The sequence below is a fragment of the Martes martes genome (assembly GCF_963455335.1).
Source record: "Martes martes genome assembly, chromosome: X".
Lineage (NCBI taxonomy): Eukaryota > Metazoa > Chordata > Mammalia > Carnivora > Mustelidae > Martes > Martes martes.
In genome coordinates, this window is record NC_137897.1 from 119,091,173 (window position 1) to 119,110,607 (window position 19,435).

Below are 19,435 nucleotides of genomic sequence, written 5' to 3' on the forward strand. Positions count from 1 at the left end.
CTGAGGGTTACTGGAAGGGAGGGGGTGAGGGAATGGGGTAACTGGTCATGAACATTGGGTAAGGTATGTGTTGTAATGACCACTGGGTATTATATAAAACTGATAGAGCAGAGGACCACAGGGGAAGGGAGGGAAGATTGAATGCAGAAGGATCAGAGAGGGAGACAAACCATGAGAGACTCTGGACTCCAGGAAAAATAAAACCTGATGGTTTCAGAGGGAAGGGGAGTGGGGAATGGGGTCACTGGGGGATGGGGTGACTGGGTAATGGGCATTAAGAAAGGCAACATGATGTGATGAGCACTGGGTGTTATAGGCAACTAATGAATTACTGAACACGGCAACAAAAACTTATGATGTACTATATGTTGCTTAATTGAACATAATAAAAAAAGAGAAAAAAGGAAAAAAGACTGCTGAATCACAGACTTATACCCCTGAAACAAATAATACATTATATGTTTTTTAAAAAATAAACAAATTAAAAAAACACTCTCTAATCAACCTCCTGTGTGTTAATCTCAGTCTTGGAGACTGTGTCCCAGAACAACTAACTAGTAACTGTGTTTTTTGCTTTTGCTTTAGTTATTGCTATTTCTTAGTATGAGAAGATTTTTCAATATTTTCCTTTATAGTTTCTGGTGTTTTATGTTATATTTGGAAAGGTCTTTTCTATCCCAAGATTATAAGCACACTCACAAATATTGTCTTACGGTTTCCCTCAAAAGTTTTTGAATTTTTTATTTATCTATGATTTTGACATAAACAGTTAGAGACTCAGTTTTGTTTTTTGAATGACTGTCCTTACACTATTTATTTTTAAAATTCCTCTTTTCCTAAATCTTTTCTGAGGTGTGTTTTTATCCTCTTCAATTTCTAAGTTTCAATACTTAACTAATTTTTATACACTGTGTTTAGTACTGGAAATGCTGAAATTATGAATTTTTCTGAGTGCAGTGTTGGTTACATCTCACGTGTTTTAGTATGTAAATTTTTTTCATTAGTTTTATTTTTTTATATTATGCACAGAATTTCAAATTACTTTTTGAAGAACTATTTGTATGAGCTTTTTAAAATTTATAAATGGAAGGAATTTTATTATCTCTTAGCTCTATTGTAGTGTGATTAAAGAATCTGTTTTGCACTATTTCTATTTCAAAAATACAACCTGACTACTTTTTCTTTTTCTGAATCTTTCTAATTAAGTGAAAGTGAACTATTTTCCTTGTTCTAAATTGTTACTTGTACTTTGACATGGGTTAGGGCATCAAAAAATTCACAGTAAAAGCACGTGGATTTCTTACAGGGAAAGTGTTTTAGCATCATTTCAAGAAATTTAAAGCAAAACATTGGCTGTTCACATGTCATTTTTGCCTCCTACTTGGTTCTTGTTATTGTTTCTGAGTTCCCTTAAAGTTGGATGTGTCATGGGATGCCAGGGCTAGTACTCCCCAGTACACCTTTAGAGACTTTTCATTTGAAAAGTGGGTTGACCAAGCTCTCCAGACTTACAGCCAAAACAAGTTATTAGAATTCCTGGGGTCTGGTTCCACTCCACTATCTGCTTTATGCCAGTATATATTCCTCTCTGGGCCTCAGCATCTCTATCTTTACATGATGGCAGTGGGGGAGGAGTGTCCCGAGCCTGATAATCTCCAGGAAATTTCTAGCTTTCTGACTAGGTGAGGTAAGAATGATGGACAAAGCAAAAAGGACATGGTAGGAGGCAGGAACATAGGAGCAAGTAAGAGAATCAGTAAAAGTGGAACACCCACTTGGTCACTCTCTTCCCTTCAGTTTTCCACTGACAGAGGGTACAAGCTTGGTAGGTCTGGAAGTCATGAATGGGAGAGGGGAACAGACATAATTGGGTCATTGATTTAAGATTTAAATCCTGAACTGAGAACAAACTTGAATGCCTAAGAAACCAGCCATACCTTTCATGTTTTGCTGATATATTTATTGATACATTTCCCCTTCTCAGTTGATGGTGACAAAAAGCAGATGTATCTCCCCACCCTACCCACCCCCCCCCCCAGTAAAATACAGACAGATTTCATTCAGCATATACAAGCATTGGGGCGTGTCCAAATTCACCTCACTGGGTTGCCAGAGCCAGGAGAGGTTCGGTCTTGGGGGCCCAGGAATTGAGCAGGCCAGTGCTGAAGAGAGGCTGCCACTCTGGGCCTTGCCAATGGCAGAGGCTATAGAATCAAATCACGGTGAGCAGAGCTGCCTAGCCCTGTCATGTGGTCTAGAAGGTGACAGTGGGATCTTGAGTAGTTGCCAGTGAGATCCACAGTGCCATAGAAATCTGTGCCTCAGGGTTCTCATCTGCAAAATGGGAATAAGAATCCTGCCCTGAATATATCACAGGGCTATGATGAGGCTCAAAATAGAAATAATTTGTCAAAAGTGTTTTGCAAAAGGTAAAGTGCTATACAAATTTAAGGGAATTCAATTCATTGATTGTGATTGTGAGTGCCCCAGGATAGGAGTGGACTGGCTCATGGGTCCAGGGGCCAAGGAAGTGGCAAAACTCTTATTTTGTGCCTTTCGAGGGCACCAATCTGTGCCAGTAATGCCCACTGAAAAGCAAAGTTCTTCTAGTTTCTTGGCCCCAAGAAGTCACCATGGCCTAGCACCTGGGTCGGGGCTGGGAAAGTCACTGGGGAAGTTACAGAAAACGTCACAGGGGTCAAGGAGGAGGAAGAAGGTGGCATACAAAGCAGGGAGTCATTACTATTATCACAGACAAAAATAGATACCCAATGGATGCAAGGCGTTGAATTTGTAGTGCAGATGAAGGATGGTGGTGGGGGTGATGGGGGGAGAAGGAGGTGGCACAGCAGCAGAGGGAGATACTATCCCAAAGAACCTCAATTGCTGGCTCCCTTCCTCTTGAAAGTATTATACCAGTGTCTCTCTGCAGGGGAAGGGAGGGCAGGAAGAAAAAACCAAGAATATAATAATCTTATCTAAGGACTAGAGTCCCCTTCCCCTTTACACTGTTGCCCAACATTTTAAGGAGGTGTCAGGAACAGGCAAGTAGCTGGTCTATGCACTTTGAGGGTGAGGCCAGAGCTGGGCCTGGAGCACCACAAAGGCAGTATTGTTTCTGGAAAAAGGCAATGGGTATCAGCACTGGGAGACAGCTAACCTATTCATACATGGGCACAGTCTTAGGAAGCTAGTCACTGACAGCCTGTGATATTAAATCTGAGCATCATTAATGTCCCTTGAGGAATAGAGAGGAGGCCATTCTACTTGAAATGGAATGCCATGGAGAGTCCGTGAATGGGCCAGGTAGGGGGGAGGGCCAGCAAAGAGCAATTCTATGCAGGCTTATATTTGGGGAATGGGGAAGAAGAGACACTCCCTTATTGCTCCTGCTGCTGCTGCTGCTGCTGCTTTCCTCTGACTCCCTTGCAAAGGGCTGTGGGACCTCCTGGGAAACTGGGGAGGCTGTCCACACGGTACCAGCTGGCACCTACAAGTTAAGGCAAACAAGCCAGTAGAGCACATTGAAGAAGAAGAAGGTCACTGGGAAAACAACTCGTGAGTAGTTATCCAGGCGGTAGATGTGGATGAAGAGGCGGCCCTGCTGCCAGATACTGCCCTCACAACTGGGGACCACGCAGAAGTACTTCTTGCACCACTTGCAGCAATGGTTACCAGCATTCTGGATCATACGTCGTCTGAAAGACTCCTGGGCTGGGCAAAACGGGCCCTCCTCTCCATCACTCTCCTCAGAGTCCTCGATCTGGCACACAAAAGCTTCTGGATGCTGGTGGGCATGGGCACGGGGAGGGGTAAGGGCACGAGCACGAATATGTGGCTGAAACGGACAAGGGAAGAAGTGGGAAAGAGTCAAACAAAGATGAATCAAGTCTAGGTACTGCCCCAGGTTTTCTGAAGGTTCTGTCCCTGGCACACTGTTTTTTGTTTTACCCCCCACCCTCCATTCCAGCATGACATCAAAAAGTTTATTCAACCTCAGGTTCTGCACCCCCATCACTTGGTAAACTTGCCATCTATGTGCCATGAGTTCTAGTGCCCTCACTTGCATGCCTCCACACTCCAAATCTTGCCACCACTCCCATACCCAGGTCATACATGGCGAAGTTTTGGAGAAGCACGGGGTTTCGTCCAGTTGTAGGTCAGAAAGTTGAGCACAGCAAACTCCATCAGAGCACAGAAGCAAAAGACGAAGCAGATGGCAATATAGAAATCCAAGGCTGTGATATAGGAGACACGTGGGAAATTCTTACGGGAAAAGGTGCCCAGTGTGGTCATGGTGAGTACAGAGGTTATTCCTGTGAAAGCACAGTAGTGAAGGTGGGCTCAGCTACCAATCCATATATTACACTGCTGAAAGGACCCTTGAGAAGGCAATTCTGTGCCCATGTGTATGCATTACCCACTTACCTAAAGAGGTTCTGGCTGGAGCAGAGTCTTTCTTGATCCAAAAGGAAACCCAGGAAAGCATTGTGGTCACAGAAGAAGGGACGTAGTTTTGAAAGGCTACAAAGCCAAACCGCCTGCTCACATTAAAGAAAAGCGTCGTGACCATGAAATCACCTGGAAGACATAAAAAATACCACTTCATTACAGTACTGACATGAGGTCTGCCCCGGAGAGGACAAGCACATTAAGAGTCTTATTCAGCTCATAGGATCCACACCCCAGTCCTAAGATAGAGGCACATTATTCCAGTGCCACAATCAGAACAAACCCAGAGAGTATCCATGCAAGACCCATGGTCAGTTAGGAGCTAAGCCAAGGCCAGAAACTTCATTGCTTCTTTCTCAGCCGACTGCCCCACACTCAGTGTCTGTCTTCCCAGGGTGGCAGAAGTGTCAGAGGAAGGTGAAAAAATCAATTAGCCCTCTAGTTATCAGGACTACAGAGCTAATGTCCAGAAGGATGACTGAGACCTTCACATCCATTAAAGTGCCATAACTAGTCTACAGAATCATAGCCCAACACATGCCCTACTGGCCTTTACAATGTATACTCTCAGGAAATGAGCCGAGAGCAACCTGTGCTGTGGTGGGGGAAGCACAGAATTCATTTGGCCTCCTTCCTATTCATTCACATGCCCATCCCAAACCTCTGGTTGTTCCTTATTCCACAACAGCTACAGAATCAAATGCACACTCTGACCTGACACTGAAGGCTCACTATGACCTGGCTCCAACTGACATCTTACACACACACATGCACACACATACCTTCCTGTAAACTAATCCCATATACTCCGAGATTTCCTGAGATAGCTTGCATATTTGCACCAATAGCCAAGCCCTAGATTCCCTGTTCTCAGTTTATTACCCTAATCCAAACTGAGTGTTTCAAAAAAATAGAAGAATTAGGTGAAAGTAAAAATTGGAGCATCATGTCCTTGATGTTGGCTCTTCCCCTACAGTGATTGCTCTTATAGTACATAATGACAACTTACATCTCTAGTTGGCATCTTCTCTTACACCCTTCATGCTGCCTTATGTTCTGACACAGTCATCCTAAACACTCTGCATTTTCATCATGATCTCAGAGATTCTGGGGGCTCTCCTGAGCCCAGAACCTCCCATTTCATGTTCAACATCACATAGGGTTTGTGATAGCTCAAATTCTGGCTCCTTAGTGAAGCCAAACTCCAAACTTCTACATAAGTGGTGCTGTAAAATTCTTCGGCTTTGAATTAAGTGGGCTTTTTAACCCCTTCAGGATTTAAATCTCTTATGTAAGCCCTGTGCCTTGCCTCTTGCATATCCAAGCCCAGCATGGGCTGGAACCTACTAGACGCTCAGTGACTCTTGCTACCGTCTGGCAATAACTTGGTAAAGCAGACCAGAACACTAATATGTCCACATGTTCTATTTTGCAAAGTAGATCACCTGCACAGCAGGTCTGTGTATGTTGGAGCTAAAGGAAAAGAGCAGCCTTTCCTATTCACCTTGGCAGCACTGACACTTAAAGGGCAAGAGTTCTCTGGAAAAGGGTAAGGATGTGGCCTGGGATTAGTAGAATATCTGTATTCAGAGTAGTAGCTTTGTGGATAGAACTCCTACCCTGGGCTCCTGCAGGAACCACTCGCACTTGCCTACTGGCCAGAATGTATTTACCAAGTTCTTAATTCTCTTGCCCTGGGAATTGGCTGCAATTTAAGACCCTCTATTTAGCTACAACCACTCCTTGTGAAATATATATTCTTGTTGCAAGATTTATTATCCTATCAGGTTTTCTTTTGCTTATTTTATTTAGTCCATCCAAGGAACAACTTTCTCCACTTGTCAAGATGTGGAAATTTATTTCTGAAAGCTGAAGGAAGGATACTAACACATAATTTCTTATTCCTGAGAGATAAAGGAGCATGGGCAAGGGAAAAAAGACATCCGGAGCTGAGGAGCCAAAGCCAAATAAAACATACCCCCCCAAATTAAAGATGCTTCTGCTCTTCTCTCATCTGGCCAGACCAGAGTTGGTCCCCATGCTGTCAGAGGAAGATAATTTAATAGACTGTGTCCAAAGGACAGGGACTAGAAGAATGAGTGGACCCTAAGCTGTGATGAACAAAGGAGGGAAAAGAAACTATACTGTAGAGTCTAAAAAAGATTATGACCTTGGGCTGGGACCATAGTACTGGTCCTTTAATCTTGACCCCGTGTAAGAGTGACTGGGCTTTCCATAACTTCAACAGTTCTAGGGAAAAGTAACTAGGTCCAATGGGTAGGAGTTCCAGAGATTCCAATTTCAGATGAACAGGGAATTTTCTGAGGAACAGAGTTGTCCAGAAAAGGCAGAAACTCCCTTGTGAGAAAGTGAAGTCCTAATCATGGGTAAGATTCCATCAGAGCCACCAGTGAAATTTAACTCACTCACTGGGGACAAGGTTGTGCTCTCTGAAATCTTTCTGAAGCAGATTCTCTGCTTCAAGGCCCAAGGTGACCAAACTCACAAGCTCCCACCATGTTCTGAACCCTTAGGTACCGTTACATAAATCTGCTTCAGATAGAAAGAACTGCCCAGAGGCTGATGGGAGGAGTTTAGGACAAGCCTAAAAGAGAACTATGATACTGGTGAAAGCATAATTCAAGAATTAACTGCTAGCAGAAGAGAAAGAAGCCCTCCTCTTTCCCCAAGAACCCTCCTCTCTCCCACGGAGGGCTGGTGCTTACTTATTGTCATTGTTTTTGTGATGATACTGGCTCTGGGGCTTCGGAGTCACTAGGGCACCATTTTGAAACAGTGCATAACCATCTACTAAATGGAACCACTGATAACTTGAAAGCCCCTGGGCCTTGTCTCTTCTGCCACTTTTGGTGAAGGGTCTCCACCTGTCTGGGAAAACTGAGATACAGAAAGGCAAGAGGCAGGCCCATGGTTAGCTGGCAGAAGAGCAAGGATCCCAAATCAAAGGCAGTACAACTGCTTACCCAGAGACCCTGAGAAGAAGAAAAGCATTTGTAAAATATCCCTCTGCCCCTGCCTAGGCAAGCAAAGCCCTAGCCAGATAAGCATGAGCTATTCCTCACCCAGTGACCAACTCAATAAGTGCGGCAAAAGCAGATTTTCTGCTTAGCTACACAGAAGCAAAGCAAGACTCTTTCTATGGCAAATGGCTGGTTGGGTGACTGATTCCATCTGCGTTCTGGAAATGATGAGGCCAGTGCCTCCACTGCCCTGACTTGGTCAGTACGTGTGAAGAAGGTTTCCAGGGCTGCTCTGGGAGCCATCCTGGGAGGTTCCTTAGCTTCTCATTGAGATCACCTAGGAACACAAGCAAAGACACTCATATCTGATTAGAAGCTGACATTGAAAAGATCCAGGACCCTCCAGGCTTTGACAGGAATCTGTGCTTGTTAGAGCTGCTTCTTTAAAATAAATGTTGATGCAGTAGCAATTATAACTGCTGAAACCTCCCCCATACTATCCCAGCCCTCATCTAGCTAACATTAGAACTCTAACCTCCACTTCCCATCAGGACCAACTTTGTTTCCCACTCAACCAGCTTGAATTGGTTCTAGGTATGGAGAACTGGCATGAGCTCCATTTCCCAAAGTCATTCAAACAAGCTGGTTGTAACAAAGACCTAGAAACTGAAAGGTCTGAACAACCAAAGCTAATTGTAAATCCTGACAGCAGTAAAACTTCAACTATTTACCTACCTTCTCAGGGACTTGGCAAAGCATTTACTTCTTTGCAGGTGAGACTGAGATGTAGTTACAAAGTCTCAGTTTCCTCTGCAAATAGTTGTAAGTGCTTAGCATTTATGAGGCAGGAGTCATATTCTACAATATTTCCATGGGATGATGATATACATTTATATGTACAAATGGCCACCTCTAGTCATCCATACCACCCTCCTGGGCCTCCGCCTAGCCATGGTTTCAAAGACACACATACCAGCAGGGGTTGAGATAGTTTCAGTAGTGTTAGTCACTCCTATAAAATCAAACTGAAAGAGCTTCCAAGAATTCTTCTCATTGATTTCAAGCTTGAAATCTTCCCATTTGTAGATCATCTCACTCTCAGGATAGGAAACTGTAAAGCAACATGGGAAGGAGGGTCTTGTGAGACTGGGAAGGCCAGCTGTCTCCATCAGCATGGAGTCTGAGCAATGCCTTGGAGTCCTGACTCTGGGCTCACCACCTGTGGGACCTTGCCTCTCTTACCTCACTGTTGAAGTCCATTCAATATGTGCATTTACTGAGCATTTTTTAGTACCAGACTCTGTGCTGGAAATATAAAGATGAGCAAGGCAGAAGCCTTGCCCTCAAACATTCACATTTTATTGAGTAAGATAGTAAGTATACATCTGTAATTGTTGGAATTGCTGAGAAATCTCCACCCATGGGGCAATGGAAAAACAGAGGGAAAGACCACTTGGGGACACACCCAACAAAAATTTCATAGAGTAGGTGCCATTTTCAATAAATCTTAAAAGCTAAGTAAAATATTCTCTGTATGGGTGAGGCTGAAAGCGTGAGGAGGGTGTTCTATGCATAGAAAGGTGAAAATGCCTGATGGATTACGGAAATGCCAAAGGTTCGGGATGGCTAGCTCACAGAGGCTGGATGAAGCATACAGGAATGGGTAATAGGGGCCAGTTAATGAAGTACCTTGGGAGTCATTCCAAGGAATTTGGTATTGATCTATGAGAGTTCAGGGAGTATTTGAAACTAAAACATGACCTGGTCTAGATGATGTTTCAGCTAGGTCACCCTTGTCATTATATGAAGATGGCTTGTTGACAGGGAGACAAGTTTTGGGAGGCCAATGCAGGAATCTGGGCACAACAAAATGAATGAAGTCAGGAATCAAAGCTGTGGCAGTGAAAATGCAGAGAAATAGGATAAATAGAGACTCAGGGTGGAAAACCAATAAGATGTTTTGATTGATTAGATGTAGCAGATGATGGAGAAAAAAGCATCAAAGTTCTTGGCTTGGACAACTGAGTGGCTGATGGTGCATATCAATGAGACAAATGTGAGCACAGAAGCAACACATTTGTTTTGGGGGTAGAGGCTGGAAGGAGACAATGTATTTAGTTCTGGACATGTTCAGTTTTAAAGTGAAGATTTTGTGAAAGCCCACGTGAAAGATGACAAAGACCTACGTCAAGGTACTGACAGTGGAGATGGAGAGGAGCAGACAGACTTGAATTACACTTCAGAGATGGGTGATTGACTTGAGATGGAGTGGGAGGAGGAGGGAAGAACCCAACAAGTGTTCCAGGTGAAGCAACACGGTATCGTCAGCAGGACAGGAGATGAGGAGGCTCTGGGAAAATCTGACACCATCTTAGGAGAAAAACAGAGGCAGAAAAATATAAAGGGCAAGGATGAGAAAAAAGAAGGGGCTCAGCATGACTCTGGGGCCCCGGAGACCTAAGAAGGTACTCACAGCTAGAGAAAGACAGAGGGCAAGAGTGAGAATCCATTGGAAATTTGAGCATGTGGAGTAAACATCCAGCATCAATGGTCATCCTGGAAGGGAGAAAGGAGCCTCATTAGGCTGGCCCTGAGCACTTAGGTATCCACCCACCTTGGCCTGGGGACCACCACCAATGAGTGGCAATAGTAGGATTTGAAACAAAGAGCTCATAAGAGAAACAAAAATAGAGGAAGAACAGCTTGAAAGTATCTGGTTACTTTGGTTTCTAACATCAGAGAAATGTGTGGACCAATTTAGATAGGCTTTTGTTTCTTGCCCATCCCAGCTTCCAGGACTTGCCTACCTACTCTCCACCACCTTCCCACCTCATACCAGCAATACATAACCTTCCCCTGCCAGACATTCAAATGTCCAGCCTGCTCTTAGGTATTTTCCAAAGGCTGTGTTGCTTCTCCACTTGGGCAATTCCACCACTGTGGACATGTCTTTACATCCAGTGTCCACTTGGGATGGAATTGTCCAGACAATGCAGTCCTACTCTAGTTAGGGGAAGGGGGGACCTGTGGACTGGGAGCCAAGTAACTGGCTGACAGCCCCAGCTCTGCCATGAACTTGGTGTGTAACCTTAGGTAACCTTTCAGTTTTGAGGCCTAGCGTCTATGTCTACACATGAGGGGGTTGAGCTCAAGCTCTAGCAAAGCTGGAAAGGCCCTTAGAAGTATCATTCAGGATGAAACCCATATCCATGGTTACTTGGTGAAAAGAGTCCCAAGAGGTAATATTCCAGAGGCTTGACATACCTAATTGTGTACAACACCTTGCCATCCTTGTGGATGCGAGCCATCTGGTTGGGCATGGTGATCACATGCTCTTGAGTCCTCTTGGAATTCCTAAAAAACGTGTCTGGGATCCATAGCTGGCTCACCATGTCACCATTCAGAACAAAACTCTCAAAGCTGCCATTGTAACGGAGGCGTTCATCATACCAAGTCTGGCAGAAGGTGATGTCAATGGTGTATTCCTGGTGGGATTGACAGAAAAGCACACACCTAGAACTCTACAGGCAAAGAGTATTCTCATGCCATACTATGAAGGGCCTATCAAGCAGATAGAAACTGAATTAGGTTTTCACAGAGGAAAACAGCATGAATTAAGTTGTAGGAGTTTTCTATTTCCGGGATTCCCAAAAGAAAGGAACATTCCCAGATAAACAACAACCAGGGAAGACACATTTTGTCTAGAAACAGATGAATTAATTGCACAGGTTGGGCTCATCACATCACCACTACCTTGTAGGGTTATGGGATTACTCCAGCCAGGTTAACACCCTCCCAGCCCTAAGTTTCCATAGAAAACCAAAGATTTCAACACAAAATCATCTTAAACATTTACAAATACACTCACACCTTTGGTTGTATATGGTGAAGTTTTCCCTTTCAGTTTTTATTTGTGGAGCACGAATGTTAATTAACTTCAATTCTTTGTTATCCAGAGTTATATTTTATTGTATTTTTAAAAATATTTTATTTATTTATTTGACAGACGGAGATCACAAGTAGGCAGAGAAGCAGGCAGAGAGAACGGAGGAAGCAGGTTCCCTGCTGAGCAGAGAGCCCGATGCGGGGTTCAATCCCAGTACCCCGGGATCATGAGCTGAGCTGAAGGCAGAGGCCCCAACCCACTGAGCCACCCAGGTGCCCCCAGAGTTATATTTTAAAAAGAAGTTTTGAGTCATAAGAGAAGAGTGTATTTAGTCTTATTTTTTTAAATAATTGTTTTGTTTTTTTCTTTTTAAACAAGGGCACCTGACCTCTGAATGTGTGTGTGCATATGTATAGCTATATCTATGATTATTTGGTATCCAGATGATATAATCTATCCCGTAAACTGTCTGTTAAACATTGAGAAGGATGTTTAATAGGAAGAATCATGAGAAGCTAGAGATTTGCACTACTGGTATTAAAGGGTAAAAAACAGACTGCAATAGAATTGCAAGCGGTGTGAAGAGCAAGTGCCAGAACTAGACCAAGGGGGAATACTGAGGGCTAACTCAACCTCCTTTACTTTAGAGGTAGAGAAAGTGAGGCTCAGAGAGAAAAGAGACTGTCCAAAGTCACAAATAGCTAATGGCAGCATATTGGCTCTGATGCTCAGAGCACAATTACCATGACCTTGCCCTGGGATGGCCTTCACTAATTTCCCTCTCTAATGCTTATTTTACTTGCACAAACAATCCCTTTGGGTACCAAGGTCCAATTTTCCCCCGTAGAATCCCTAGCTAGGTCTTTCACCTGAGTTATCCTGCATCAGTAAACACCAAACAGAAACCCACAGTTTAGAGGCTGGAGCCCTCAGGGCAAAGCTTGGTGTTGCTGCCTCGGGCAAGAGGTGTTGAGAGCCATTGCCAAATTGCTAAGAGCTAGCCTTCCAGACTGAGAAGGTTCCCTGGAGTAGTCCAGAGAAGCAAACAGAAAAAATCCTAGCTACCATTCATATGGGAGCCCCCAGCCCTGTTCCACCCATCCTCACTAGCCTTCCTAGGTGGCCTTCAGAGTGCTTCTATAGTCCCAGGTAGCTGGCAGTTCCAATTTGGCCTATGGAGCCTCCTTCACTCCTAGGCCCCAGGAATTATAGCTAGGGGAAGTCTTTCCTCCACAATCAATGCATGCTGTGCTCTTGCTCTGTGTTACAGTGTTTCAAATGAGAATTTAATTTTTATTTAACAAGATACCAATTTTAAGTTCATTACACAACAACTGATAACCAATAGTTCATTTTTTTCCCCAGTGTGACAAGGGAGCTTGCGTTGTACATCCTCTTTAGCTCAGCTGAAATTCTAGAAATTCAGTGTCAAGGAATTGGCTTAATTAGGATTGCTTGCAATAATTATCACAGCAGGAAGCCTTAGCAACTGTTGATGCTGTGATGGGCAGTCATTCCCAGACTGGTCACTGCCTTCTAAGCTTAGGCTAGGTGTTTCAAAAATTTAACCAGGAAACTGATAGAAACATTTGATTTATATCTCCATGCTGTGGGCTCAGATTTCTCTCTCTAAGAAATAATCCTATGCTCTACACAGCATCTGATTACCTGAGGGGTGTAGGAACTCCCTTTAAACAATCACACCCCTTTTGTAACAAAATGCTTGCTGAGAGGCTCAGTTGCTTCAAACTTAAAATGAAGATCTCAGTGGCATCCTTGCCTGCCATACAGGCTGTGATGAAGATCCAAGGAGACAAATATGCTTTGCTCATTGGCTGTGAGAGAGTCATATAGTCTACACTCCCTCCTTACCAAATACAAAACTCCAGTGTTACCAGGGAAAAGTAGACTGCACAAGAAGTGAGAACTCCCAGAGTTTTAAAGAGCTATCTGGAATTATGTAAAAAACCAGACTTCTTGGGGGAAATTTAATATCGTATGAGTATTTGGCATCTTCTAAAGGTACTTGGCCTAGGCTAAAGCAGCAGTTTATTGGCCAAAGAAAATCAAGTTGTTGGCTCCTCTTTGGACCAGTTCTGTGTTGCACACCAGGTTCAGTGACTGCTAAGTTATTAGACTGTATCCCTCAGGCTTGTTAGGTATCAGGGGGAAAATAGTGACTTCTATATAACATCTTTCATAATTCATTTGCTCAGTTAACATATACTGAGTCCTTGACACCAAGGATACCATAATCAGGAGAGGAAGGCAAATAAAGAGCACATAATTACAAATGAGGTAGGGAAGATCAGGTAAACAACTATGATATAAGCTAGAAAAATCTGAATCCCAAAGACACAAGTGTGGTGTGACTACGAAGGGAGCAATTAATAGTTGTGGAGGTCAGAGAAGATGCCATTAGAGGTAGAACCTGAAGGATAAAGCTTATGGCAAGTAGAACATTGGAGTAATGACATTCCAAACAGGAAATTCCTGGAACAAAGACTCAAAGATACAAGGTGACTTGGTAACACCCACACTCTAGTGTGACTAGAGCATGTGGTCTCTAAATGGGTGGGAAAAAAAAAATAAAACCAGAGCTCTGGGTTGGCTCCAGCCACGGAAGACCTTGAGCACTAGAGTGTGGTATTGAACTTCACACCTTAGGCCAGGTTAGAACTACAGGAGGTACATCACACAGGAGGCATATCACACAGGAAGCCAGGTCAGTAGGTAGACCGGGGTAGGCAGAGTCCTTGAATTTTGTATATTTCAAGGAGAGATAATAGAGGCTAACTGAGGACAATCTTGACACTAGAATGATAGTAATGGGAAAGGAAAGAGAAATGAGAGAAGCAGTCTGACAATGAGTTAGTAACTACAGATTTAAATCTATAAAAATCTCTATCAGAAAAAAAAGCTGTTCCACTGTGGTGTTTAAAGTTGCTCTATTATTTTTATTTTGAATGAAAGACTAGGAGATGTGGTCAGGATCCTGAAGGTACTCTTCAGGCAGCAAAGGGCTTACCTTTACCCACCTTCTAGAGTCATTGTTGGTTATAATATTCCCCTCTTCAAAGCAAAAACAAAACCCAAACCACAAAACTCCTAGATGCAGAACAGAAAAAATAAGTGTGTGAAAGGGCCCACGGGTCAGCTCTCTGGGCTATGAGACACTGTAATCAAAGATCAGTACTTACCATGTCCAGGATAGAGATAGGACCAAGAGTGTTGACAGAGAGCTCAACAGTGACCACAGTGGGCTTTTCTGCAAAGGAAGCAGATGTGGCAGAGATAAGTGTCAAATAGGAGCAGGGACGGGGGGGGCATTGTCAGAGGGGAAAGCAGGGTGATGGGTGAGGACTAGAGACATGGTTTCAACATCCAGTCCTATTTCTTTCTTTGTTCTTTCATGGCAAGATCCAATTCACAAACTGCTAAGAGCTGGACATACCTGGAAGGTCAGTCATCTGGTCTACTCATTTTATTGTTGGAAAAACTGAGGATGAGAAAAGAAAAAAAGTCTAGACCAAGGTCAAGAGCACTGCTAAGACTAGAGTTGATATCTCTCTCTCTTTTTTTTTTTTTTTTAGAGTTGATATCTCTTATCTGACAGGTCAGCAACAGATATTCCTGTCCATGTGCATGGCACCATTACCTATACCCCACACTCATTATCCACACCTATGCTGTCATCAACCTCCTGCTCCAACAGGGGAAGAACTGTGTTCTGCTACTCACCACCTATGCCAGGGCGCAGTTTGTGGTCATAGTTATTCAGGATACTGTTCAGAATGTGAGTGGCTGCTTGCAGGTTCCCAAGTCTGTGATAGGGACCAGTAAGGGTGGGCACTGTTTCTTCAGAAAAGAGTTTGTTTTCAGGAGCCTGGGGCTGGTGCCCATAGACATCATCATGGGCAGAGGGTCCATTTTCTGATTCAACATGAGGTTCTTCGCTCCTAGAACAACAACAACAACAAAAAATGAATAAAGCTCTGTTCTCCACTCTGAAAGGGACCCAGCTGAGGCCTCTTTGGACAGAAGCAAACCAAAATAAGTGGGCATCCCAAGGCATAAAGACTAACCGGTAATAGCAAATTTGGGGCCAGTAACAGATTATAGTTGTTAATTTCTTCTAAATCTTGCTGCTCTTTGGGGACTTTCCATACTATCCTTCCTTTATGGAAATTCTTTATTTTAAAAATATCCTAATAACAAGACCAAGTTCAAGATTTTAAAAGAATTTCTCAAGGTAAGATGAAGAGGATATTGGTGTATGAGCTTTGGCCAATCAGCAGCCGTTACTAGCCCTGGCCTCCAGTCTGCCTGACCAGCACCACCCGGGAGCAAATGGGTGGGCAGAGGGCCCGGATTGCTGAGGAATGCTCTGGAAAGCCAGAACAGCCTCTCCCACAGAGGACTAGGACACCGTGGGAATATTCTGCATTTCTTTGCTTTTGTGATATTCACGGTTTGGAGTTGGGGGCCAGGGGTGAGGAGAAGCTCTGAGCACTGAGAAAAGGCAGGAATCCTTTACTCAGAGACTGTCATCTAGGAGAGAGGACTGACTGGAATCCAGCCTGAGTGCCACAGCCTTGCACCACAGCCAAAAGATAAGAATTAAATTAAATAAAATAAAAAATTAAAAAGCCATCTAGCAATGTATGAAATTCACTGATAGTGTTAGAAGTTAGGGTCCTGGTACTTTTGTGAAGAAGTGGGCTTCAGGAGCTTCCGAGGCTCCGGTCATGTTCTAGTCCCTGATGTGGGTGTACTGATACCCGTGTGGTCATTTTTTGACAACTCATCAGCTACGCATTAATCATTTGAATACTTTTCTGTATATATGTTCTAATTCAATGAAAAAGTGTTTCGAAAAAAAATGTTAATAAAAATCTGCTAATACATGGATCTTATTTGGATTCTGATTTTAAAAGACAAACTAAAACACAAAACAAAAACATTTATAATGCAACAGGGGAGATGTGAACACTGACTGGATAGTTTCTTCACTATGACAAAATTATTCTAAAATTTTTGGTGTAATAGTGGTATTTTATTATGTATTTGCAGTCCTATGACTAAAAATGCATACTAAAATAATTGCATAGAAAATGATATGAGATTTGAGATTTGCTCTAGAATAATTTAAGCGGAAATGGAGAGCGGGTGGAGGACAGAGGAATTAAGTGTGGCCATGAATTTATAATTAATGAGGCTGGTAATGGGTACATGGGGTTTCACTCTATTGTTCCCCCTGCTTTTCTATCTTTGAAAAAAATTATAATTAAAATCTTTTTAAAAAACCATCAGCAAAATTAATCTATGATGTTGTAAAGCAGGACAGTGGTGTCCTTTGGATAGGAGAGTATACTGGGGTGCGGGCATGTGGTGAAGCTTGTGGTGGGGGGTAGGTAGAGAGGCATGGCTTCTGTGGTGCAGACGCAGGGCCTGGCAACTTGTACAGCAAAACACATTTTCCTGCACCATTTCAAGCTCTTAGAATTGCCTAACTGGCATACAGATGTGCTAGATTTATACCATTTTTCATGTCTGAAGTGGCTTATTCCCACTGTGGGCAAGGGAAGAACTGGGCTTGAGAAAAACAGTTTCCATTTCCAAATAACATGTGCAGAAATATCCTCTTTCCCTGAGGCAATCCCCCCAGTCCTCTGACTGCTGGAGGGGCAGAGGGAGAACAGAGGCCTGAGATCCTGCAAAATGAGTGATGTGGCTAGGAGCATGGCACAGTCAGGACTGGCACTGCCAGCCAAGACCACCCACATGTCTGAAGCCAACAATAGCCCCAAGGTTCAAGAGGCAAACAAGCAAGCAAAAGCCCAGGGACCACTGAAGCCCCCCTGCTCCCAAACTATGTCTACTATGAAAATGATATCAGAAAGTCTTGAGGTTGCTGTAATTCTACAATCATCCTTTGCCAGTAAAATACAAATAAAACAAACACACTCATCCTGGGGTCCTTGAGGTTAAGGAGCTGCTGATACTGCATACCTTTTCTCAGCCAGCCATTAAGCCCCCTTTCAAGGCTAGAAATAATAACAGCTTGAAAAACACTCATGCACTGGGTTAGCGGAATCTTTCCATGGGGCCTTTTCATGCATCCACATCTCTCTATATGCAATGGTTCAAGATGGAGCTGAAATTCTGCACCCCCTCCCACTACTGAGGACGTTCTTTCAACTAACTGTGGGGGAAGAGGGGGGAGGAGGAGGGGACTGGAAATGCTCTAGGAGGGGGTCCACTGGGTTGGTTTTTTCCCCCAAAATCAGCCCTCTTTTTCACCTTACAGATGAAGAAACAATCCGACCTGGGGGGAGGGCTGTGCCCAAAGTCACAACCATTTGAGGTTGAGCTGGGACCAGAACAAGGTTTCTTGGTTTGATGTGGCCCTTGCCAGCACACCCCAAAGCCATCTCCAGCTCTTTGCTGACATCATGGGTTGCCATGTTGACAATGTCTGAACGCCAGATACTGAGGCCCTTCCCTCCCCACTCACCCCACTGGACAGGAAGGGTAGTTTCCTTGTCAACAGCCCCTCTTCCCAACTTTTATTTATTTATTTTTTCCCTGCTCCTCTGGCTTCCTTCTGCTTCTGCTCCCAGAAGTAACCATGCCAGCTCTCCCAAACAGTTTTATTCATATCTGGAGGGATGTAGATGACTAGAAATTCCTAGCACGCATTCAGAAATATTTGCCAAGCCCCTGCTGAGACCAACCCCCACACCCCAGGGCACCGGTGAGCCAACAGGGAGCCCCACAGCCCCTCCCCTGAGGAGCTAAAGCATTCTGGGGTGAGGAAAGAAGCCTTCTCCCTTGTCAAAACAGATAAGCAAGACAGGAACTCAGTGCCCTGGAGAGTTCTGGAATGGAAACCGTCTCAAAAATAAGAAGCAGTCATCTTCTCCTCTAAAAACTCAGAAGTGTAGGGAACAACCTTTCTAGCAAAGTCTCAGGGCCAGAAGAAAGTGTGAAGGAAGCTGGCTGTTCAAAGGAAATCTGTTGTTAGCCTTTGGGAGAAGGGGATGGGGATTGGAATCGAGGGCCCAAACCGCAGACCTCAGAGAATAACATACTTGGCCTCCGGGTCCGGTCAACCCAAGACTCAGCAAGGCGTCTGGTGGGGGCGGGGGATGAAGGAAGAAAGATGAGGCTGGCGGCAGAGTGGAGTGGGGTGGATAACTGGGGCGGGAATCCTTGGACTAAACTGGGGCTGGTGCCTGGCACTGGCACCAAGAGACGCGGCGGGAAGGCAAACAAGTAAAGTCAGAGTTATCTGGCACAGTGCCTGGTACTAGGCGCTCAGGAAAATAAATCTGAATGAGAGGACACACAAGCCAACACTCCAGCATTTAGGCGCAGTTTCGTTCCCCAAGCCAGAGCGCCTTCCTGGGCGCCACCTTCCCAAAGTCTCCCCCAGTCCTCAGAAGCGCGAGCCTACGCTGGTCGGTTACCTTGCGGGCCACACGCCTCTTCCCACAGAAGACCCAGAGAGGGAGAAGCGTGCTCATGCCCCCAGCCATCGCCGTGGTTTTGGAGAGCAGGAGTCGGGGACCGAAACGGTCAGGCAACAGGCGTCCCGCCTCCCTTCCTGGGCGCCTCTTCAGGGGTCTGGAGTGCCCATCTTAGAGGGAGCGGGTTGGAGGCTGGCAGCGTGTAGCGGGGACCCGGGATCCGGCTAGCCCGCGCAGGAGATGGGAAAAGGTGGGCGCGGGGCTTGAGGAACGTAGGGGAGCGGGGGTTCGGAGAGCTGGCCTAGCTCCAGGGGAGAGGGAGCCGGGCGCAGAGGGCTCCTGGGTTCCGAGATGGAGACTCACCTAGACGGGAGGATTATGGACATGCCCAGGAGGATCAGGAGAACTTTGGTTAACATCTTGGTGGGGACCGGCGCGACCACCTGTACGGAGGTCGCTGCGCACGGTCTGGCCGCACCGCGCGCGGTGTGCAGGGTTTTACTGGGCTCCAACTTCCACTCCTCCCACTCGCCCCGCCCCGCGCCCCCCCACTCTGGCCCCGCCCCCTGAGCCCCGATGGAAATCTCCGACGACCGGTTCGCTGCTGCTGCGGAGAGTAGGGTGGATAGGCTCTGGCGGGCGGA

The 19,435-nt window shown here is 44.8% G+C and overlaps 1 protein-coding gene across 1 annotated transcript; it reads right to left on the reverse strand.

Annotated features, from left to right (window-relative positions):
• Positions 1–3,490: 3,490 nt before the first annotated feature.
• GABRE (gamma-aminobutyric acid type A receptor subunit epsilon) lies at positions 3,491–19,210 on the reverse strand (the record flags this gene model as incomplete). The annotated part of the gene is made up of 9 exons (XM_080795910.1): positions 3,491–3,838; positions 4,117–4,316; positions 4,429–4,581; positions 8,407–8,544; positions 9,907–9,989; positions 10,698–10,918; positions 14,520–14,587; positions 15,061–15,278; positions 19,155–19,210. 9 exons carry the CDS (start codon positions 19,208–19,210, stop codon positions 3,491–3,493), a joined length of 1,485 nt encoding a protein of 494 aa, XP_080652036.1.
• Between the last annotated feature and the right edge of the window lie 225 nt (positions 19,211–19,435).